Here is a 25199-nt window from a genome sequence, read left to right on the forward strand (position 1 = left end):
GTAAAAGGCAAAATTCTGTAAAGAAAGCTATTCTGTCATTTTAGTATTATTCCTTTAAATACGAATCTAAGTGTCTTTTAATATAACGTTGACCAATGCTTGATTTCCCATAAAAATCGGAAGAAGTGATTTTGTGCTGCAAGCATGGGAGCCTTTTGCAAATACAACCTTTTTTCACTGGGATAAATTTCATAGAAGGAATATCTGGGGGGGGTGGAAATTTGAAGCCAGCCTTTTGCAAACTTGGATCTAAACCCCAGCCTAGAGACACCAGTTAGATACCTGCACCTCACAGGGGTGGCCTTCCTTCTGGGAGTACTGGACGTGAGCCCCTTTCTGCTGGGGACAGAAAGGAGCTGTGGGTGCTCGGCAGCATGGAGACTGCACTAAAGTGTCCCATCATGTGTGCAGGTAGCTAATTTTTTAACTGAGGGGCTCTGTGTCTCCACACACTGTAATGGCCAACCATCCTACATGGGTACAGCATTCTGGAAAACTCACTTGTTAGTCAACAGACTCATCACCGTGTCCCTACATTTTTTTTTTTTTTTTTTTTAATGACAATAGCTACTGGATAGACCTGGACAAGTATTTTAACAGTGATCATTACTATTGCAAGTGATATCTTAACACTGATGGAAAGAGAAAGTTCCTGTCAGCTCAGCCTATTGCTTTGCTAAATGTATCTGTATTATTAATTGCAGGTATGATTATCTGGTGGAGAGTGTTCCCAGCTCGCCTTCATGTTGTCCATTCTCTTCTCTGCATTTATCCTGTCTGCTTGCTGCTTATCCAAAGGAAACTGCATCTCCTATGATGAGCTGAAAGAGCTGAAGACTGAATTTGCCATCAATCTCTACCGGCATGTATCCGAAGCAGAGAACAGAACCAATCTGGTAGTCTCTCCAGCAAGCGTGGCTGTTTCTTTGGAGCTGCTGCAGTTTGGAGCTCGAGGAAATACCTTTACAGAGCTGCAGGATGTCCTAGGATACAACATTCATGGTAAAGTATTGCTTAAAAAAAGTGCTTCTTGTTTTAGATTTTGCAATAAATTCACAGCTTTACTAAGGAGACAGCAATTGCACACATCATACTAAACTTCTATCTTCCGTCTCACTGCAAGATGTAGCTTAGGAGTGTTTTCTCCACCTTTGATAGCCAGGTATCAGCTGGACAAAGGAAACTCAAGGGAGTATTTGATATGCATGTTATGATTTCTCTTTTTTCTTGATCGGTGCTTACTCCTTTACTGCACCAAAATACAACTACATCTAGAAAAGCTACTGCCATGAACAACAGAATTGCTCCTGGTTTCCCAGAGGTTCATCGTGTCCCTTGTGTCCTGGCCTCCCCTGTGTTCTTTGTGAGGAGGTGCCAGGCAGAGAACAGTCATTTTCTCTCCTATCCCACTTACGTTTTCTCTCCTATGCCATTAAAAAATTTTATAAAATCAATAGAAATTGAATTATCTTTAAGACTTTGCACCTTTGTAATAACATAATGTTATTACAACTGGCCAAAAAGATGAAAAGTTATTAGAAGGAGACTGGCAGAGATATACCTTGACAGATGGATGATGCAATTGCATCTTTCCCTGAAAGCAGGCTAAAATAAAACTCACTGGGAGTCTGGAAGGGATATGGAAAAGGCAGATGTCTTAAAATCCAGCATTAAGTCAGCTGAATTTAAGGATGCTGTTTTCATTTTAGCTCTGGATTATCCTACCATCTCACATCACACGTCAAAAACTATTTTACATTATGGGCACAATGTTTATGAAAAGCAGATGACTGCCTCATCTTCAAAATTTGCAGCTTACATACAAGACTTATGTATAGAGATGACACCGCTATTTCTCAGCATAAAATTTACTTTCAGTGTATGAAGACTAAAGATAAAACCTACGGCAATTTCACTGTACTGTGCTGTAACCTGCCTTAGTCCCCATTGCTGTTCTGTATAGCATTGATATTCAAAACCAACACAGCAGTAAGAGCTAACTCTGGCGGATATATACAGATACAGCTGCGTGTACTGACACAAGGACAGTGCATCTATATCATGAGCAGCTGATATATAAAATGAAGTCTTGCCTATAAGACTCCTGTTTCTGTAAATTCAGTGGGGTAATTTTAAACATTAATTCGTACCAGGATTATACCTTGCTTGACACTTCTGGTCATTAGGGGCTCAGTTATTAAGAAACATCCTTAAGAATTATATTGCACAGTGAAATTCAGGCACAGATTTCCACACAAAATGTAACAAAGAGGAGTGCAGAGGTTGTTAATGACCTGCTAGCTCTTTTGTGCTGCCTTACTTCTTCTCATGTGGCACATCATATCAAGCAGACATTTCATCTCCATTTTAGTTGTCTGCAGCACAAGCCACATGAGCTTTGGCTTTCAGTAATATTAATGCATGAATGTGAAAATAAAGTAGAATGGGATCTATTGCTATAGGTTATAACAGCACATTTCCAGACAAGGAAACCACTTCCTCAAATGGCTTAAATCAAATAGATAAATCAAATACTTAGATCGTATTTCCTATCAGATGAGTAAAACCAAATCAGGTATATATGCATATCTGATAAAATTCCTTTCCTCCATTAGATGTTTGCATTAATGTTCCTGTTGGTCTGTCTTAAACAATAATGAAGGATGTGGTTAAAAACTTAGCAGGCTGAAAACAATGAAAACATTGATGGCTCAGTCACTATTCATGGAGAGTCTGTTCTTACATGCACTTGTAAGCTGCTTTTAATGTTTGGAAGATTTGTTCACCTTTATTCTAGTACTAAGAAAAACAGAGTATAAAGGGATGTCTCTCTAGACAGCACAGACAAAACTACATGCTTTAAAATGCTTTCTCCTTGCTGTTTCATTTTATCTGTGGTAGAGTGTTTTGAACTGTTTTCTGAGTAAGAATTCAGGACTTTGGTTAGCTAAGCACTTTGATATGACTGAAGTTACAAGCTCAGGATACCACACCTCATGTTAACATCTGCTTCCAATTGACTATCTTTGATTTCTCACATCCTCCAGAGAGCTTGCCAAATGCTCCCACGCTAATGCAAAACACACGAGAAAAGCACTTTACACCTCAGACCGTGTGAGTTTTCTTGACATCTGTTCAAGGAGTTCAATATTTTACCCCTTAAAGAGTAATAGATCTAAATTTTAATACCAAACTTCCCATAGGTGGTTACTCTTCCTGCAGGTTATTAAAGGAACACTATTAGGTCAGAGAACATGCACTGGATTCTCAGGTGGTAGGAATTGGTAGATGTGAAACTCTCCCTTTACCCCATCAAGGATCTGAACCAATGTAGGAAAAAATCTCCTGATGACCTAGCTGGAAGCTGGAGGTTCACAGAGGTCCTGCCCTTGACCCAATGCTCAGCCTGGGACAGGTCGTTCCAGGCAGGATGGACTTCCCCACTTAGCCACCCCAGACTGCCCATGTCCTCGGCGGCAGCCCAGCCTGGCTTCTCTCCAGCACTGCCTACACCCACAGGCATCTGGAGAAACTGAGCAATTCCTCCTTTTGCCTAAGTTGTCCCTTGAGTCAAAACAAAGAGTTCCAGCCAGCCCATAACGGCAAGCGCAGCCATGCCCATGGGGAGCCAGATACCTGTGAGCTGCCCAGGGCACCCTGGGTTTCAGACCAAGGCAGAGAAGCACCGGAGCAAAGTACAGCATGCTGGAGAAGCAAGGGGCATTATACTGACACCTCCCCCCCGCTTGGAGATGGTGGCCAGCAACTCATATACAACAGTTAGCTGCTGATATTTCATGCAGAAATTGCGACACTTGGTGGGGAAATTAGAAAGGTCCTGGTGGTTCCACAGAGCCAAGAGGCACTGCTGTCTTGCTGAAGAAGAGCAGCGCTCCAGACATTTCCCAGTCCTCATGGAATACTTATTTATAGAAGGAGGAACCTGCTGAAAACATCTTAAAGGCAAGTATCAACCTCAACAAGACTTTTACTGGCTGGGTGTAGGCAAGTCTCCTCCAAAGCGCAATAAAGGATATGGGAAAGGGGCTGAACCATGAACACGGGAAGTTTGAGGAGATTTGACACAAGCCCCTAAACATTGTTCAGACTGGGTGCAAGTCCCAGGCCTCAGGAGGTCACCTTGGCATCCCATCACAAACCATTACAGCAAGCAAAATAAAGACAGCCAGAAATGGCTGCTAAATCACCCTTCAGAGGAGCCTACTAGAAACTTTGTGGTTTTAAAAACACAAGATCCTCTAAGTTTGCAGGACACGTGTCCCTGTTGGGCCCGCACCTCAACCCTGTATCCATCGCAGAAGTCACCACCGTTGAACAACTACCATGAGCTCCCCAGGAACAGGAGACCGGGGCACCATTCAACTATTTTCACTGGTAGACAGCAAACTAGAGAATACATTACTGAATTTTTGAATGACACTGAGTTTGTAATTGCTACAAGCATTTTGGAAGACCAGAATATAATTTAAAAGGATCCTCAAAAATCAGAGAAATGTGTGAAGCAGATAGGACACAATTCAACACAGACAAGTGTAAATTTCTACATTTAGAAGGAATAATCAGCCATTCAAATTGGGGAACAATGAGCTGAAGAATAGTGTTTTTAGGAAAGGATCTGAGTGTTCTTAGGAATTAAAAAAATGAATATTGAATGGGAAATATAATTGTACTTCCAAAAAAAGCAGACATTGTTGCGGGCTGTACAAAAAGAAGAGTCTCTTGTAACACACACGAAGCAACCTATCAGCTCTGTTTAGCATTGCCAGGGCTCACCTGCAATACTGGGCCAGTTTGGGGCACCATCCTTCAAGAAACAAAACAACACATAAGGGCTGAGGGTAGGAGAGACAGACCTGGGGCAGTCAGGGAGATGCCTTTCCTGGGATGGGTGGCATTGATAATGGCAGGAGAAGGAGGTGGCAGTTCTACAGCATTGGCAGCTCAGCCAGTCACAACCAGAGGTGCTAGATCTCACTAATGGGAACTTGGAGAGTGCCCAAGAAAAAATAATGTACCTTATGAACTGTAAGAGCTGTGTTTACATAGAGACATGAGCCTGATGTGAAATCAGCCACTTCACATATCTGCACTAGAGTGATTTCTACAGCAACATGAAGAGTGCTTTCCTATGCCCAGTTCGTCACTGTCCTTGACAGCAGCGGTTGGCAGTAATACCCTGTAAAGTCAAGGATCCTTCAGTTGTCACAGTGCTTTAACTTTCAGAGGACACCAGTGGCAGCACTGGAGTTGAGAGCTGCAGAGTGCTGGTGCAATCTCTGCTATCCTTTTCTCAGCATGACAGTATTTCCCTCTCTCTTACCTGGCAGATCAAAGTGTGCAGGATTTCTTGCACTCAGTGTACGAAGGAGCGACCGACTCCAGCCAAGGCACAGTGCTTCAGCTGGCATGTTCCTTCTTTGTGGACGCTGACGTGCAGCTCTCGCCCCACTTCACTGCACATGCTGCACGCTGGGCAAACAGCAGCCTGCAGCACACCAACTTCACTGACCCCAAAAGAACCACAGCCCAAATACAGGAATGGATCACCAGTAACCTTGGAGGTAAGGTAACAACCCATGAGAATGATTGCACATGAATAAAATGTAAAATAAGAGTAATAAGAGAAATTGCATTTAACCAAGTATAAAGTTTTTTGCCACACTCCGTGTTGTCCAAACCAAGGCTGAGAACTAGGAAATCTAATTCTTGTGCTGACGCTCATTTCTAATGTGAGGAAAGAGCTGGAATAGGTCTGAATCTGTGAGTATAAGTTTGCAGTATCAAGCTGGTAACTACTTGGCCTTGTTCCTCTAATTTTTAAAATGGCAATCCTTTGCAGTGTTTTCAGTTTTAATGAGGAGCAGCCAAATTCCCCAGAGACTGAGTCTGCTACATTGAATGCTTTCATGCTGCTGTGGGGAACACGCAGGGCCATACGCTCAGCAGTCAGACTCTGAGTTTAAAAAGTCAAAATAGGAAATAAAAAGAATTTACTTTCCACGCAAGCAAGAAAAGTAACGAAATTAAATTCTGTGCTAATGAAAAAATAATTGAAAAAGCAAGTCTTTAGAAGCAGCAGAGCAAATCAATCCCTCATTTGCCCCATCAGCTGAAGTTACATGAGTGTTAATTTGGCCATCAACATGTGAGGTGATGTTAAACACACACATTAAAGCTACTATTGAAAAAAAAAATTCTATCCTTCTCAAATGAACTGTAATAAGTGATCCAGCTTCATGATAGAAAAGTATTGCTCTAGAAACAGGTACTACAATGTGAGTTCATATTGTGGTGCTCACATGCGTATCGATGAATTAAAAGTAGCTCACACTTAAAAAAATCTTTGAGATACCCAAAGCAGGATCCGTCGAATTGCCAGGTAAAATAGGAGAGGGGGAGAATTAGGATATGAGCTTCAGTTGACTTAGTTACTTCATAAAGCAGTTTGTAATCATGAATCCATTTCATGAGGGATTTCTGGTGCTAACAATGAACAACTCCAAGATACGTGTGGGCACATTTAAGCTAGAAAACCAGTTAGGACCACGGCATGGTGCTGAGCACCAGGCTGCTGCCATCCACACTGTTCAGCGAGTAGCATAGTCCTGGCACAACTTTGGCCCTCAACATTGATCAACTCAGCCTCGGTTCTGGGGAGAGCATGGGCCAACAGGCAACCTGATAAGGTCCATGTACAGGTGGGGAGGGGAAGGTAAAGGGTTTAACAGTGCCCTGTGAGTTGTGCCTCCTGCTCTCAGGGCCAGAGAGCGGTCCCAACTTGCCTTATTTACTCACACAGACCTGGCCTTTGGGCCTGGGCAAGTAGGATGGCATGTGTCCACCTCCCTGCCTCTTTTCCTTGCAGATGGGGACATGCATGTCATGCCGTTGGAGAGCGCTGGGTCGCCACTCAGCCAGGTCTCCCTGGTGAGCACCATGTACTTCAAAAGCATGTGGCAAAAGAAGTTTTCCTTTATGGATACCCAGATGTTGCCTTTTACCACGGCAGAGGGGTCAACCCTGAAAGTGCCCACAATGCATCACACAGCCGAAGTTAACTATGGTAACTGTCCTTGATCCAGATTTGCTCTATTGTACAACATGGAACAGTTTTATTTATTTAATTTCCACAGCTACTGCACTAAGATGTGTTATTGTCCCAGCCTGGAGAAGTCTCAGGAGAAATCCCATCAAATGAAGAGACCAGCTGGGTGACCAAATTGACTCCTTATAATCCCAGGCACTCACACAACAGATCCTGGATTCAAAATGGTTCCTAAAATATCTACTCTCCATGCCCCATCCCTCATGGACCAACACCTTCCAGCACTCCATAACAAACTTGTCAGCTGTAGCAAACAACCAAAAAGCACCAAGAAAACATGCCAGGAGAAGGGAACCGGAGAGACTGAGGGTACTGCAGTATACAAAGTCCTTTGCAATAGCATGGAGCTCGTTAAATAAATCTGCCTAGGAAGGGAGGACTGTAGGAAGCACATCCAACACCATGACAGAGGGGCAGTTAAGACTAAAACAATATCAAGCCCCTACCAATTTGATTTGTGGGGTGGGTAGGAAATTTCCTGGCCCCTCAGCCTAATCACTCTTTGTCCCTTGAGTGTGTGAGCACCAGAGAGAGGATAGTATCACCAGGAGCACCAGCACTGCGCACCCATCCCTCCTGTCTCTGGTCACAGACTTTCTCCAAGGCTTTAGGGTAAAACTGCAAATCTTCAGGGCCAAATTATGCAACAAAGGTGGGAGAAATTTTTTCGCCTTTATATCCAATCAGTGGATGATCTCAGCATGGGCTTAAAACAGTATAAATATAGGTCAAACTTTTATTGGTATAATATATGAATACAGTGTATGCTTCTTTCAAAGGCTTGGACTATGGATTGCTGACAGAAGGACTCATGCCACAGGCTTAATTTTCTACCACTAGGAATGCTGCCATTTAGCTCTACAATCTCTTTCAAAATATAAAAACCTCCTTTCCCTTCTACCCTAAATTTCAGAACTGCACTTGGGTAAAAAACTTCCTAATTCCAAGTCTAAATTTTTTCAAAACCAATTTATATCTCTTAGCATCATGCCAGCTTTATCCTTTAAGTTAAATAGTTTCTCTTCACCTCTGATATTTACCCCCAAATCTATTTGTGAGTCACCAAGCTGCCTCTCAATTTCCTGTTAGCTAAGCTGAAGATGCCAGGCTCTTCCAAACTATTGAAAAAACAGATACTCCAATTCTCGACTAGTCCTTTTCTGCACTTCCCCAATTTAAATCCATCTTTCTTGAAAATAAGTGACCAGGAATGTACATAATATTTTTAATGAGGCCATAAACAGCTTGATAAAATGCTCTTAGTATTTCTATGACTTGCTAAAAATACCTTGCATAGTGCATCACAGAATCAGCTCAGGTTGACCCCACCTGGGTCTTTTTTCTTTCTCCTTTTTTTCCAGCTGATGAGTCCTAGGTAAATCAAGAGGAGGGAAATCTCCACAGGTGAATACCTTTGTTTGTGGTTTTGGACCATCATTTGATTTCCACCACTCTAGTCATCACAGTAACTTCACTGTTTGTCTTTGATGAAAGTCTTGAGTGTTGGCAATACTTTGGAAAGCCACAGGTAACCTCTTTTTAACCTGGGAGCCCCTCTTTTAGCTTAGCTCATTGTAGTTTTCCCTTCAAGTGGCTGGTTGTTGCCTTTCATTTCTTGCTCTAATTGCCATCACTTCTACCTGTAAATAGTACCACAGTGAAACTATGTTTAATGTTTTCCTTAAAACTAGATGGCTGGGTCTGTGCCTTTTTATCAAAATTAGTTATTAACTTAAAAAAGCTTATAGATTTGTTTGGTAGAGTCTACCTGATATTGCAATTTATCTCACTTTCTATTTCCCTCTGTGACTTGATTATTCTTTTTTTCCAGAGTATGCTCTAAAACTTCTCAAAGACCTAAAATTTCCCAGATTACTTTCTTTTTCTTTATAAACGTACTCCTGTTTTCCAGTCACAGGAAACAACTGAATCTACAATCTATTAAAAATCTTTGCTGAGTCATTTGCAATTCCACATCCAAGTTCTTTTCACATTCTGGGGTGGTGATCACCCAGGTCCCAGATTATTACTTGTCTCTCTCAAGCAGTGTAAACTTTGTTTCTGTCTCTGGTGTTCTAAAATCTCCTGTTCTTTCCTCATTTGCATTAGGAACCTCACCATTATCCTTTGATACATCATCAGATTATTTCTTTCCCATCAGTTCCAGCAAATAACTGGGATAAATCTTAAAAAAATATTAATTCACAGTGTTCAGCAGCACCATTCTTTCTTCCTCTTTCTCTTGTTTATATGGCTAAAACATTTTCCTTTACTGTGCAACAGTTACATCAAGCAGGCAGTTGGCAGCTTGTTATTTCTATGCCTTTTTGTCTCTGAACCATAATTCACCTAGCTAAGGAATCACTTTTCCTGCTCCTTTGCAAGTTGGTCCTTACTATTATGTCTTTCTTTGTGGTGTTTCTTCTTCCATGGTGTGTCCACCACGCTGCTTCTTCCTCCTGCTGGGACTGCCAGGTCCTGAGAGCGTTCACAGCTCTGACTTGGAGCACTCCAATCCTCTTGAGGTTTCAATCTTTTATAACTTAATTGACTTTACTGAGGGGTGCAGATTTTCCCTTTCCAAAACCCTACACCTCATCATCCTTGTTGTTGAGCAACATAAACTACTATATCAACTCGTGATCTTTCAGCCCTAGGTGATTTGGTATCACCAGCTTGCTGCAGGGGCTTTGCTACTCATGATATCTGGAATAGTCTTACGAATAGCCTTACCCTTCATTGCTTCGTGAGCTATTCAGGTAAACAAACAGGTTTCTTGCGACTAACACACACCTATTAGCTCAGGAACAGGCCTTTTCTCTGAACTTTCTCTTCTAGTAGAGTGAGATAAAGAAATGAGAGGACTAAAATGATGGAAGGCAGGGGGCTGCCAGTGCTTATACAAGTGAAGATCTCAGGTAAAGACCAGTGACCAGAAATTCAGCAGCTGAGATGCAGACTGACCATATATTTGCTCCTGAGCCCTTTCAAACTTGATGTGAAATCATTAGTTGTGCTTGTCTGACCATTTGCCTAAACACAAGAATTCCATCCTATCATCCTTAAGTAGGTAGCTGAAGCATTACATATTTGCACAGAAAAGGAAAGTTAGCCAAAATACTGAGATTACCTTTTCATCCAGCCTGAAATGTGTGAGCTCTCTGCAGCTGGAGAGACTTTTGAGGAAAGCCAAAATGAAAGGGATCATGTAAAATTTGCTGATTGTCTGATTTGATAGGGCAAATTCAGTCTTTGTCACTAGAAATACTAGAAACATTTCTAACAAATCAGTTTGAAATTAATACAAAAGACTGGTTCAGTACAACAAAATAGAGGCACGAGATAACTTTCCTCCATTATTAAATGATAGCAGCTGTCTCCCATCAGGATCCAAAACACAGAGTGAGAAAGATTAGCTGTGGCCTGTTATCGATCTCAGCATTTATAACATTGTTTATCTTTTTAACATTGCCATGCAGAACAAATCAGCCTGGGGACAATTAACACTGCTCTAAGAAAATGTCAACATTACTGTTTACACATGCCTTTTAAACACTGCAGCTATTTTATATATTCATTTTTCCAAGCAATTTGTTAACTGTATTTGAATACTGATTTAGCATATATATAATCCTTATGGGATGCCCAAAATCAGTTCAAGCAAGGAACGCTAAATGTCCCAACTCAACAATCTCAAGTCCTTGATTTTCTTTCTAATTAACAAGTAAGGACTGTATAACCATTTTGCAGAATGTGCTGACTTCAAAATATCAGCATGCCCACAAATTACACCACTCATGACCAGTGCACCACACACGTAAATCTTCCCTGCTTGCATGTTACAAACCAGAAGGTCTTTTCTCGGCAAAGTGATTCACGTGCTGGGAGGTGGTTTTAACAGCATGATTTCTTCATGGAAAGAGTAGTCAAGCATTGGAACAGGCTGCCCAGAGAACTGGTGGAGTCACCATCCCTGGAAGCATTCAAAAAATGGGTAGACGTGGCACTTTGGGACATGGTTTACTGTGCATGGTGGTGTTGGGTTGATGGTCAGACTGATGATCTTAGAGATCCTTTCCAACCTTAATGATTCCTAGTTTTTACTTTCATTAAAAAATAATCCAGCCACCAAGCCAGGAAACATGAAATTATTACTCTACGCTTAATTGGTTTAGTGGTGGACTTGGTAGTGTTAGGTTAATGGTTGGACTGGATGATCTTAAAGGTCTTTTCCAACCTAAATGATTCTATGAATCTATGATTCCCTCTCTGCACTGCATGGCAGGAGGGCTAATCCAAGAGCCTAAAATTTAATCTAGCAGAATAGTCAACACTTAATGAATCCTATCTAATCCAGATCTGCAAAACTAACAGATATTGTACACTAAACATTTGAGACATTCTATACCTACTTATTTATTGGCAAATATTTAGGTATTACAAACATGAGCTACCTATATTCTGTTATTTACAACCCTTGACTCAGTAAGTGTGAGTATCTGCCCTTGAAGATACAACTACACAGTTGGGTGAAGAGGCAGTATTTTGGGTGGTCTGCGGCAATGGCAATGATAAGTCATTTGCTCACAACTTGTATTTAACTCCTGGCCTGCTGACAATTGCTGAGTGTTTCTGAAATGCTATTTATTGGATTAACAGATTAAAAAATAAGAAAGCAAAAACGTGATATTTGAATCTGTTCTACTGTATAACAGAGTCCATTAGAAATGCCTGGACTAATTGTTCATTGAAATTAATTTGAATTAAAATAGTACTTTAGATGGCTGTTACAAATTGTTGCATAACTAATTACAAGTTCAGAAGCCCAACAGCTTTTAATTTGGAGACTAGTTTTTATAACCTTCATCTGATTTTTATATGGTTTAGGCCTAGATTTTCAAAAATAAGAAATTCAGTGCTTAAATAAGCATAAGCCTAACTACTTCATGGTTTAATGTAACTATTTGTTTCTTGAAATAAAGTTAAAACTGATTTTTAAAGGTAGTAAAGATGGAAACATGAGGCAAAGTAAGTTTTAGTTAATTAAATAGGACACTTCACTTTGTAATTCCTATCAGTATAGAATTCTTAGTGAAAGATATTAGAAAGTTGTAAGTTTATTCAAAGAACAAGCATTGCAGGAACAGTCACCATAAAGTTACTGTCATTGCCTCAGTAATGTTTTTTAAACTCTGAGCAAGGAGGACAGCTGCTATATGAGAAAGTAATAAAATGCTCTGTTGAGACAGTGCTTCAGGTACTATTACTGTCATTGGCATCTTTTTGCCAAGTTTTATATATATATATATATATATATATCTCTTTTTCAATCACACAATCAGCTTTGTTCAGATGAGCCACTGTTGTGAGTTAAGAGCAACCTGAGCCAGCTGCAAGAGCCCATGTGCCGGAGACAACCCCTTATATCCCATCACTGCTGTTCTGAACCGTCCGCTGACCCAGGCTTGGGTTGTGGGGGTTGGGGTTTTTTCCCCACGTGAATGATGAGATAAGATCTATATTTGCCCACCTACAGGCCAATTCCACACTGCAGCTCTGGAGGCTTTCAGTGTGGTCGAGTTACCCTACTTGGGGGAGAAACTCAGCATGTTCCTAGTGCTTCCCAGCCACAAAAGAACATCTTTGTCCCAGATTGAGTCTCACCTTTCTGCCAGAACCATAACCCTCTGGGCCAACAGCCTAAAGAGAATGAAGATGGACATTTTTCTACCTAGGTAAGCAATATTAATACTGTGAGATGGCTTCACTACTTCAGTGGTTAGAATTCTGTGTGATACTGCTGTGTCGTGGTTTAACACAAGCCGGCAACTAAGCACCACACAGGGGGATGGGGCAGAGAATTGGAAGGGTAAAAGTGAGAAAACTCATGGGTTGAGATAAAGACAGTTTAACAAGTAAAGCAAAAGCTGTGCACGCAAGGAAAGCAAAACAAGGAATTCATCCACTGCTTCTCGTAGGCAGGCAGGTGTTCAGCCATCTCCAGGAAAGCAGGACTCCATCACGTGTAACCATTATTTGGGAAGGCAAACACCATCACTCCAAACGTCCCCCCCTTCCTTCTTGTTCCCCAAGCTTTATACACTGATCATGACGTCATATGGTATGGCACATCCCTGTGGTCAGTTGGGGTCAGCTGTCCCAGCTGTGTCCCCTCCCAACTTCTTGTGCACCCCCAGCCTGCTCACTGGTGGGGTGGGGTGAGAAGCAGGAAAGGCCTTGACTCTGTGTAAGCACTGCTCAGCGGTAACGAAACATCTCTGTACTATCAACATTGTTTTCAGCACAAATTCAAAACATAGCCCCATACTAGCTACTCCGAAGAAAATGAACTGTCCCAGCCAAAACCAGCACATGCTGACATGAGCAATGTGTGAGACAAAATCAAATGAGATACTTTCAGTTTTGTTATAATGATCAGAAAAGTTCTAACCCTTTCTTAAGCCATGAAGAGGTAAGCTGGGAAGGCCAAAACTTTCTGGTATGCTCTGTACTGTTTTAAAATCCAGGTATTTCAGTTGATCCTACAGCTTTTACTTAAAATTTGTTTGGGGTATAACAATCCTTTAAAAGATCTAAAAAGAGAGAAATGTTTGTGGTCCTTTCCCACACTCCATTTTTCTCTTTGCTTAAGGAAGAGTAAATATAAAACCTTTAAAAAAAAGGGCAATAGCTTATTTTTACAACTTGCTAGTGTACTACAAAAGTACTCTACAAAGAACTTGGGACCCCCCACCAGTCATACCCATCCTTCTGTGCACAAAGCAAGTTTTGGCCATCCATTTTCCACATTAGTCATTCACCACTGCTAGCAAATGCACACATCCTGGTGGTATTTTCTATCAGCTATTCAAATGAAATTGCATAGCAGGAGGAATCAGGTGCAGGAGGGCCTCTTGTGGCTGTACCTATTGTATGGATCAGCATGAAAGGGCTTTGTTACACATCTCTTATGATACATTCCCCACCCTAACGAAGCGCTGGAAAACAATTTGTACGTTAATATTCTTTTTGTCCAAGCTAATCTTTTGCAAATGTTTCAAAGGGCCCTTTGCTACGGCCAAAAAGATTGTTAAAAAGAGGACACTTGGGGAAATGCAGAGTTCATGTGTCAAGAAGACTGAGAGGCAGTCTGATTGCAATAGATGGGGACAAGGGTTTCCATCTGTTAACATCTTCAGGTGAAGATGAGTCACTTTTCTGCAAAGTACACTTAATCAGACAGAAGGCATTGGGCTCATACAGAAATAGATAGGTGAAATGCAAAGGCTTGAAATAAATTGCATCTGTTCTACCTTTTACCTCTATGAAACTATGAATCTGACATTTAAATAAAATCTATCATATTAATTTCAGGTTCAGCATTCAAAGCCTTTTTGACCTAAAGACAGTTTTTTCTGCCTTGGGAATTAGAGACGCATTTGATCCCATCACTGCTAATTTTAAAGGTATTTCAGGTAAGAGGCTTGACTGAATAGAAAATGATCACTGACCCAATAGTTGCAGACTCTTGCATTTGAATGATTCAATAGACCTGGGCCTTCTGAACTGATTGTACTTCTTCCTCTGTGAAACTCTAAAATACAATTGACGCTCAACTGTTCTACTTTGTTATTGGCAATTATATTTTGAGCTGTTGTTTTGTAGGAAAGAGGAATCTGAAAGGGACAGGGTGGGTTTTGGTCTTGCACTGGTGAGGCCGCACCTGGAATACTGTGTTCAGTTTTGGGCTCCTCACTACAAGAAAGACATCGAGGTGCTGGAGCGTGTCCAGAGAAGGGCAAGGAAGCTGGTGAAGGGTCTGGAGCACAGGCCTTATGAGGAGCGGCTGAGGGAACTGGGATTGTTTAGTTTGGAGAAGAGGAGGCTGAGGGGAGACCTTATCGCTCTCTACAACTACCTGAAAGGAGGTTGTAGTGAGGTGGGTGTTGGTCTCTTCTCCCAAGTAGTTAGCGATAGAACAAGAGGAAATGGGCTCAAGCTGTGCCAGGGGAGGTTTAGGTTGGATATTAGGAAAAATTTCTTCATGGAAAGGGTAGTCAAGCATTGGAACAGGCTGCCCAGAGAGGTGGTGGAGTCACCATCCCTGGAAGCATTCAAAAAACGGGTAGACGTGGCACTTTGGGACATGGTTTAGTGGGCATGGTGGCATTGGGTTGATGGTTGGACTGATGATCTTAGAGATCCTTTCCAACCTTAATGATTCCTAGTTTTTACTTTCATTATAAATAATCAGCCACCAAGCCAGGAAACATGAAATTACTACTCTGCCCTTAATTGGTTTAGTGGTGGACTTGGTAGTGTTAGGTTAATGGTTGGACTGGATGATCTTAAAGGTCTTTTCCAACCTAAATGATTCTATGATTCTTCCCTGCCCCCCCCCCCTTTCTTTAAGATGAAAACTGTGAAGACAGCATAGGCCTCGAAAAAGGTTATTTATTCAGAAATCTAGGATACTTTAGTAAAACTTGCATTCCTATTTGTGTTTTTTAGTAGTTATTTAACAGTTAGAGATACGGGTTCAACAAGTTGGTATTCCAGCTCCTGACACTGCAAACAATATTGGCATATGCCTATGCTATGTTGTCTTGCTAATCCAATGTCCAGTGGACTAAATTATACTTTCCCTTTGCTAAAATACTAGTGTTACAATTGTAAACTGTCTTGGTTTTGGAAGTCTGAAATTATCCCTCTCCTTGGAAAATTTTTATCCCTATTTAATACTAAATACTAAAATAATCCAAATTATTTATCTTTTTTTTTTTTTTTTTTACTACTTCCAGCAACACAAGTATTTCAACTTAGTCATTTCTGCTCATTGCAAAGACTCAGAGTGGTAGCTGCTCCAAGAGATGCAGAGAGTTCATGCAATTCTTGTGCATGTGAGTAAATAAATGGAGGTATGACAACAAGAATTTCCTCCAATTTAGACAAACCTTCTTTTACAGAAAAGTTAATTTTCTGGGATGAACCTCAGAAGGCATGTTACTTATGGGGTTTTTATACCCCTTTTAAAATTAAACATAACGGGGTTTTTTATTGCAGTACATGTCTAAGACTGCAAAGAGATCATAGAATCATAGAATGCTTTGGGTTGGAAGGGACCTTTAGAGGTCATCCAGCCCAACCCCCCTGCAGTGAGCAGGGACAGCTTTAACCAGATCAGGTTGCTCAGAGCCCCGTCCAACCTGACCTTGAATGTTGCCAGGGATGGGGCCTCTACCACCTCTCTGGGCAACCTGTTCCAGTGCTTCACAACCCTCATTGTAAAAAACTTCTTTCTAATGTCTAGTCTAAATCTATTCTTCTTTAGTTTAAATCCGTTATTCCTTGTCCTGTCACAACAGGCCTTATTAAAAAGATTCTCCCCATCTTTCCTGTAGGCTCCCTTTAAGTACTGAAAGGCCACAATAAGGTCTCCTCGCAGCCTTCTCTTCTCCAGGCTGAACAATCCCAACTCTCTCAGCCTGGCCTCATAGGAGAGGTGCTCCAGCCCTTGCATCATTTTGGTGGCCCTCTTCTGGACCCGCTCCAGCAGGTCCATGTCCTTCTTGTGCTGAGGGCCCCAGAGCTGGACGCAGCACTCCAGGTGAGGTCTCACCAGAGCAGAGTAGAGGGGAGATGCACGTTAAAAATAATTTGTTACTGCCTGCTTATCTGTTAAAGCCTGCTGCTTTGTTTATTGCACACAAATGTTAATATAGCAATAAAGTGCACAAGGATGCATTTTATAAAGATAACATCTATTTAAATAAGATAAATACTTTGAGGAAATTAACTCCACCATAAACAATCTCATTAAGCAGTTTCTTTCCTATGCAACTTGGTGGCTTTCTGCTTCACATCATAAAGGGTAAGGCTTGTGGAAGTATTTGATCCTGCCTGTGGTGGGGTTATGGATTAAAGGATATGTTGAGGCCCCTCACAGTTCTACTCTTATGTTCTATGCCTCCATATCTTATGTCTTAACTATTCAGTTATGATTCATAATAGTAGGGTTATAGCTATGATGGTCTAAGAGTTATGTGAGGCGAGTATATAAGGAAGGTTTATCTTTTATTTAACCAACAGATACAGTTGGAAAAAGAACAGGTAAGTTTTCAGTTCCTCTTCCATATGAAGCAGAAGCCATAATCTTCAGAATATTTACTCTCAAGTCACATTTAGCAACCAAATGTTTTACCTCATTTCAGACCTGGAATAGCTTCTTTATGCCTGAAAGCTTCTTTTTTTTTTTTTTTTTTTCCTCCAAAATATGTTATATTTATCTAATTAAAAAAATTCTGCTTCTTCCCAGTTTTGTCTTGCTTGTTCCTATCTCAGATTTTTGACTGGACAAAATTCAGATAGAAACAGATAAAATGCTCTTTTAGTATTTCCCTGTTTTCACCTGTATGTCAGACTCAATCCTCATATTCAGACAAAAAAGAAAAAACCTCACAACCTTCCCCACTTTCTGCAGTCAGCTGGGGGGAAGCAGACTTGTAACAATCTCCTTGGTATCCTTCTGAAATTAATTTTTTTCCAAGCTCCATTTTATGTCACAGTCCCATCGCTTCTTTTTCCAAGCTCCATTTATGTCACAGTCCCATCGCTTCTTCCTGAAGAGCTGTTTTTCTGCAGTTTCCCTTCCAACAGTTCCTCGATCCAGTATTCATTCACTGTCCCCACTGTGTTAATGAGTTTCTACTCTGACCATGTAACCTTGCTTTCCACCACAACCTGGGAGACCTCTCAGACTAGGAATTCCCCTTCAGCATTCAGTCCGCTGTTGTCCATATAATGGGAAAACAGTCATAAAGATGAAAGAACAGGTAAACATGGGTAGAAACGAGGGAGAAGAGGGTATTCACAATGGTGACTTAAGGCTCCCTGGAAAGTCCTACTACAGTCAAAGAGGCAGTCAAATGTGTGCATTCCTACGCAACACTGGCAAGGGACCTGTCTCCCTATCAGCAATAGAGAGATCTGAGACACGCTGTCTCCCCTAGACTAAAATAACCTAATGTCGCCTTCCTCCTGTGTTATCTCACTTTAAAGATGTTCCTATACTGTGTCAAAGCAATGGTCTTCTGTAGCCTGACTCCCACCACTGGACATCAGTGGAAATGGGCCAGATTGCAGCTGGCTCCATCAGCAGTCCATCAGGACACGTCACAGCTCTTCCAGGTTTCCACCGATACAAACACAGTCAAAATCTTGTCATACCCCCTCCCCCAGATTAGAAAGCAGACCTGAATTATGAGAAGTCAGTAGCAGAAATGCCTTTAAGCAGAAAAATATTCCAACTTTGCATTCACAGTAGTGATTCTTTCCCAAGAACTTCACTGCTTGTCTGAAAGTGGGATCCACATTTCATGCAGAAATCAGAGGCACCTGGGCCATCAAGCGAGCTGCCCTGACAAAGGACATGTTCAGGCAGATAGACTCAAGACACACATGAGTGTTTTAGCTTATTCGCCAAGCTGCCTGCACATAAGGTCATGCTGGTCCAAAGGCCATGTAGTCATACTATCTCAGCTACGTGTTGAGCTAAAAAGTCCTTAATATCAAGCTAGCATAGATGTTCAGACTGTCTATGCTCATCCATATTAGGCACATGTATGAAAAATCAGGAGCTGAGTCAAAATTAGAACTGAGGATCTTCTACCATGGAAGCCAGATACAGAAAAATCAATTGAAATGCAGGTTTATACTGTGCTGTCTTTCTGAACGTGATGTGGTGAAGGAACCAATGGAAGGAATTTGCAGCAGAAGAAAAGCTACTAATGTGACATGTATTGTGTTCACTATGCTGTCACTGAATTAGTCCCCCAAGTGAAATACCTAACAGCTATATGATTCTGCAGAAAAAAGGTAAAAGCATTCTGAATTGAGGAAAAAAAAAAAAATACCGTTCGCAATGTAGTTCAGAAAATAACTATTAATATTCATTTCTGGGTTTTTTTGCAGAGCAAAATAGTCTTTATATTTCAGAAGCTATTCACAAAGCAGAGATTGAAGTAACAGAAGATGGTACGAAGGCATCAGGGGCTACAGGTAAATCAAATACACAAACTTTACTTTTCACTTCTGACAATTATCACTACAGAAACAACAGTCTTTTATTTAAAAAAAAAAAAAAAAGCATGGTAGCATTTAAATGTATGCCTAACCTAAATTTATATTTAACATGCTTCCATTTCATCTGTGTAATTGTTCATAAGAACTGTTAAAACTCTTTTCTTTCCACGTTTGATCTTAGACTAACATATAAAGACTCAAGTGAAAACCAGCTTTACCAGCCCAAGGAAAGTCCAGTTTAAGAAAATAAACCACTTCTTTTTCTGCTGGCCAAATCTGTTTGCTCAGATCATAAAAGCAAAGAATGAAAAAAGGTTACTAATGTTTTGTCCATAGCTCCTGAACCATTATGGGGTTTGTTTTTTGAAGATGAGCTCTTTGGTAGTATTGAAGGTTATGACAGGAAAGTTTTGTCTTCATGAAGACAGGTTTGTTTCTTATGTACTTTGAGGTGTGACCTTCGTGTGCAGTAGGTTTCTGCTAACAGATCATTTCCAAGTGAGCAGCTGGAGCTGGCTGAGCGGGAAGATTCAGAGTAAAATCTCAGCTATGGATTACACAGTCAATAAATAATGTTCATAAGCTGAATGACATCTCAGTAGAAATCTTCCATCACAACTTACATAAAACCAGGGAACTAAAATTAGTGAGCTGTGCAATCCCCATTTTTCTTTTTATTTTTGTCACATGAGCTTTATCAAAAGTGGCCCGTGCTTTTTTGTTTCCCTTTTGGAAGCCTCAGATGCTCCGGAGATGCTACAAGTCAGCATGAAAGGCAGCAGCAGTCCTAGACCCCTGCATGGATTACGTAGGCATTACTGCCACTTGCTTCTCTTCAGAAGCTGAACATGTCCTCAAGCTGTTCAAACATCAGCACAGCAGAAGGGTGATCGTTAACCTCATCTCGCCTTGCTGCTTCCCCGGGCTGTGCTGACTGTAGACGTGCTCCACGCACACACTGCAAACGCTGGTGGTCCTTGACTGCAGATCAGGGCAAGATCTGGGTCTCTCCCATTTCTTCTGCTTGCCCTTCTTTCTTTCAGAAAGGAATCCAAGAGGCATGTAGGGAGAGCACCGCAGTGCGCCTCACTGCCGTCTGTGAAGTGCACTGCAGACATCCCACGGTCACGATGCTAGAAGGAACCTGAGCACACCTGATTTGGTGTAGTATTCCTCTAGCAACAACTTTGAATAAGACACACACTGTACATATGTGGGTGTACAGTGGAAATTTGACATAACTAAGTTAACCTTTCTGCAGAGTTGTACAGTTTTAAATTTTATGACAATTTTCATCTCTACTGGGGCATTAATATTTTTAGTAATTTTTCTGGCAATTCCCATACAAAATAAAAGGTTTTAGGTGGCTTCAATTACATACCAAAGACTAACAGCAATCAGACATCAGACCTTTATCCCATTGAAACCAATGCCAAAAATTCCCTTAACTCCAATCAGACCAAGCTAAGAAGCTGATTTAAAAAGGCATAATTATGTTTATTGTTTACTTTAAAAGCTCTGGATCTTGTCACATGGTGGCTTGAAAGCTAAAGTAGGCAGGTTTTTTAGGAGCACTGAAATAGTGCCACTCAAAATAGTTTTACTGAATCTTACTTGAATTTTCAATTGAATTCCATTGTTTAAACTGCTCATTAAAAAATAGTCCAAATCTGTTTTTTTTTAGTATTGGGGGTTTTTTTTGTTCTGTTTTGGTTTTTTGACAATGTATTCTTAATACTATATTGCTACAAAGAAGAATTTATTTAAACAAGATGTATTTTAATAATAGCCGAGCCATCATAATTCTTAAGCAGTCTCTATTTAATCTAATAATTAACCGACAACCAGAGAGGAGAAGGACAGTCATAAACTGAGATTGAGAATACTTAGGTTTTGTTGAGAGCATGTAGATATTTCTCTGCTGTTTGTCTCCCATTTAGAAAAGGGACTATGTTTGTGCCTTGCTTATCTTTTTTACTAGGACAGAAAAGCTAGGAATTGGCTAATGGGTTAGGCAGTAGCATGGTATGACTTCAGAAGAGTTAGGGCTGTGATAACAACAAAAATTACATTACCTTTGAAATCCAAAGCCAGACAGACTCACTTCAGCAGCAAAATACACACAAATCACCTGCATGTAGTCTCACAACACCAGACTTGTTCATTCACCCAGACTGGTTTCACTGTTGGATAAAATTGTTAGTTTATTCTTAAAGCAGAAGAGCAACTCAAAACTCAAGGTACTAAACATCAGAGCTTGAGGGCTCTGTACAGAAGATGGAAAGAAAATGGACATGTTTTACTAATGTTTTCTTTGTTGCATTACAGCAATGGTATTACTAAAAAGATCTCGAACGCCTATTTTCAAAGCAGACAGACCTTTCACATTTTTTCTGAGACAAGCTAATACAGGTATGCACGCTCTGCGTTTCAGTAACAGAATCCTTCACAAGCAGCACTGAAATCAGTAACAAGTTCTTGGTAAATAGCGTGCCATTCTTCAGTCCAGGAAATTTCAACCATGGAAACAGTGGGTTTAGGGTTTTTAAAGCATAGAGTTTAATTTCTTTAAAAAGAATGCATGATAGTCACAAAAGTCAGGGAAGCCAGATTAGCCTCTTCTGTGTATATGGTAAAAATCTTTTTGAGCACATACTGCATAATTATAGGCACTACAAAGATCTTATAGATCTTAAATGCCTTAGGATTAGGGACCAGCCTCCACAAGGCGATTCAAATTACAAATGGGCTGGATCCGCTGGATTGCTATCTAAAGTCAAACCAGAAAACTTTCCCTTATAGATGAAATTTATTCATGCCTACACAGATGGCACACAGCAAACAGACTTCTGCCTGTAGGTACGAGGACTCCAGGGCCTGAAATTCCTTGTATTAATTCCTACCACAGCAGTTTCTAGGGGGATAGCTCAGAAATTCTGAAGACCAACAATCTTTAGCCCAGATGAGCTACAGCTCAGAATATGCAGAAGCAACTTTCTCTTCCCTTGTATCTTGAATATCAACACCTTCGAGGAGATAGTTTTACACATCTGGACTCTTCACTACTTAGTATCCTCACAAGACATCCAGGTTATCAAAAGCCACGGATATGCACTGTATGTGATCAGATAACTAAGCTCTGCAAAAGCTTAACTTCTATCTTCACTTTTGCAAGGAACTGCCAAAAAAAAAAAAAAAAAGAGCATGTTTCTTTTGCAACTGATAACTCTTTCTTGTGAACGAACTTCCCCAGCCCCCAAAACAAACAAAACTGCAGATAAAGGGTGAAGCACCACAGTGCTCCTTTGGCTTCAGTATTAAACTATATGTCTTATTTCCAATGTCCAATCACGTAAGTTACTCCAGAATCTCTGCCAAAGGAAAACACCATATAGCTCATTGGCAATAATAAAGAATTGCATTATGTATCATTTAGCAGGCATTTGCTCCTCCAAAGCATCAGGCCACCTCCAACAACTCTGACCATTCTTAGCAATGCAGTAAATTTGCACCTTAAGTATTTTCCTAAAAATCCTTCAAACCACCAAGTTTCTCTCATAACTGGGATCACATCTGGTTAGATTTCAAGGAAACATATAGCCATTTATAGGGTTCAGTAAAACACTGGGGCCTAGCAAGAAGACCAAAGAGAATAATTTTCCTTATCTGCTTCTGAGCAACACACTCTGTTCTATTAGTCGGTGAATACCTGTGTATGTAACACTCTGCTTTAAAAATCTGTATCTTACATTTTGACCAAAATGCAAACACATCTCTTTAAAGAAAAAAGCATTACCTTGGTGGGGGTTTTATTTTAAATATGCTTTGGCAATTATTACCATTCAGTGAATAAAAGTATTTTTGCTTGGCAAATGAAGAATTAAAAAAAAAGAAAAAAAGAAAAAAGAAAAAAAAGAAAAAAAAAAAAAGAAAAAGGCACTAGAAGCTGGTCTGTGAAACTGATGCCACAGACTCTTCAGGATTAAGAACAAAGTGATTTCAGTGAATAAAATCGCTCAGTTTACAGTATATGATAAGTTATGTAAATAGGAAGGAAATCAGACTGTAAAACAGGATTTTCATGAAGCATAACAAAATATATACCTTCCAATCAACTCAAAACCAGAAGTACATTTCTGTAATTTAAGCTTTTTAGTGCAAAAAGTGAAAACTGAAAACACTCAGTCATTTTGTTTGTTCAGACTTAACGACTGAAGTTGTTCAGGTATGAAAAGGGGAAAAGGTAAACAGGATCTGCTTTTAATACATTTTATTAACCTAACTACAGATACTTAAAACTTGCTATCCCCATAAAGTCACAATGTATCTTTATGTAGACCAAAAGTCTTCATTGCATCAGTCTTCTAGTAATAGCAGAAATACATTTTCCAAGATTTAAAATAGCATAGTTCTGCCTGAAATAATTGAAAAAGTTTGGGTTTTATAAATCTGAACTTCAGGTTTGAACACATATCCTTCGAAGGACAGGCAAGGTAACAGCAATACAAACAACTGAACCACAAATTCAATGAATCTGAGCCAGTGATTTCATTCAAGGGATTGTAATAACTTCTTCTGTAAATGCAATATCAATACAAAGGAATTAATTTAGGCTCTGTTTTGCTCAGTTCAAAAGTGATTCTTTAGCCAGTGGTCTGGGTAAGTTTCAGGTTTTGTCAAATTTCTGGCTTGGCTTACCAACTATTTGCAAAGGCCTTTTTGTTTTAAACAAAGAAATGTTCAAATTATTCTGAGGCAAGCATGCAGTTGCAGTCAATTTTTCCATACAAGCAATGAATGATCAAAAAGCTGCTAGTTCTGTGCTTAAGTTATATAAACTGTACTACACTTTGAAAATGTGGTCCCAAACTGAAATAATGTTGATGTTGTTTTCATTTACAGGTTCAGTGCTCTTTATAGGACGAGTTACAAATCCTTCATAATAAATACTAGACAAATACACTGTTCCTCCTATGATAAGCTTTCCTTCAATGAAATTAAAGGCTACATTACATGTATTTATTAAAACACTGTTTAAACAATATTGCTATTGCAAGAGTAAGAGTGAACAAGTCCTCCACCACCTTATTACTTTGTACATACTATTGGAAATTTACAGCTGTCTAGGAATCATTAGCACCACAACTACAGCAAAGACAATACGTATATAACCATTTGAGGAACAACTGAACAGATTTTGCCACCTAAATCTGCAAGAATATGGGCCAACAACTTCTGCTTAATTTTATCATAACTAAAGTCAGCTTGACTGTCACTCCGTAGGTGTGTCAGATGTAGGTCATCTGAAAGTGAGCATCCCACAAGAAACATATATGTGATATATGTTATTTTTCAAGCACAACTTTATTTCCCTGTCCTGAAGTCAAAAACTTAAGAACAAAATTGAAGTTCAGTCTGGTCCTAGACTTAGATATAATCCAGCTGAGACTGTAAGGTAAGAAGCAAGCAGCAAAATGCTGTGAAAAGGAAATCAAGTCGAGAGGCTGTTTCAAAACTGACAGAACAGGTAGGAAGCAGAAATACCCACTCAATCAGTGACCAAACAAATATTATTGCCAAAAAAAGGTAGTAGTACGACCTTTATTATCTTTTATTTTACTTTTAAAAAAAAAAAAATGAACACAGTATAGAGTGGACATTCCTGAAGAACACTGAATAAGGCTAAAAGCATCTAGAAAAATGCTTTTTTCAGCATCCTGACAGAAGTTGAGATACAGTGAGTGTTTTGAGTTCAAGATTCAGCAACTCGTGGCACAAGCATCAGAAACCCCAGCCTTTAAAGATTTTGGGGGAAGATTGCAAACCACTGACACCTAGGAAAAGCATCAGAGGGGAGCTGCTCCCACTGAATCAAAGAAAGCTTTCCAGAAGTTAGGAGCATCTAGCACAGAGGAAAGACATGACCAATAAAGCATTCAATGATATTTTGTGTCCAAGCAGCAGCACCTTCTGACTATTCCCGCATTTGTAA

At 40.2% G+C, this 25199-nt stretch overlaps 1 protein-coding gene across 1 annotated transcript; it reads left to right on the top strand.

Moving 5' to 3' along the window:
• The first annotated feature begins 743 nt into the window (after positions 1-743).
• Positions 744-24150, top strand: SERPINE3 (serpin family E member 3). The gene is made up of 8 exons (XM_075727743.1): positions 744-1002; positions 5349-5582; positions 6887-7084; positions 12663-12861; positions 14501-14601; positions 19097-19183; positions 21536-21619; positions 24110-24150. Exons 1-8 carry the CDS (start codon positions 744-746, stop codon positions 24148-24150), a joined length of 1203 nt encoding a protein of 400 aa, XP_075583858.1.
• Positions 24151-25199: the final 1049 nt, after the last annotated feature.

Source organism: Pelecanus crispus, chromosome 1 (assembly GCF_030463565.1).
Source record: "Pelecanus crispus isolate bPelCri1 chromosome 1, bPelCri1.pri, whole genome shotgun sequence".
Taxonomy (NCBI): domain Eukaryota; kingdom Metazoa; phylum Chordata; class Aves; order Pelecaniformes; family Pelecanidae; genus Pelecanus; species Pelecanus crispus.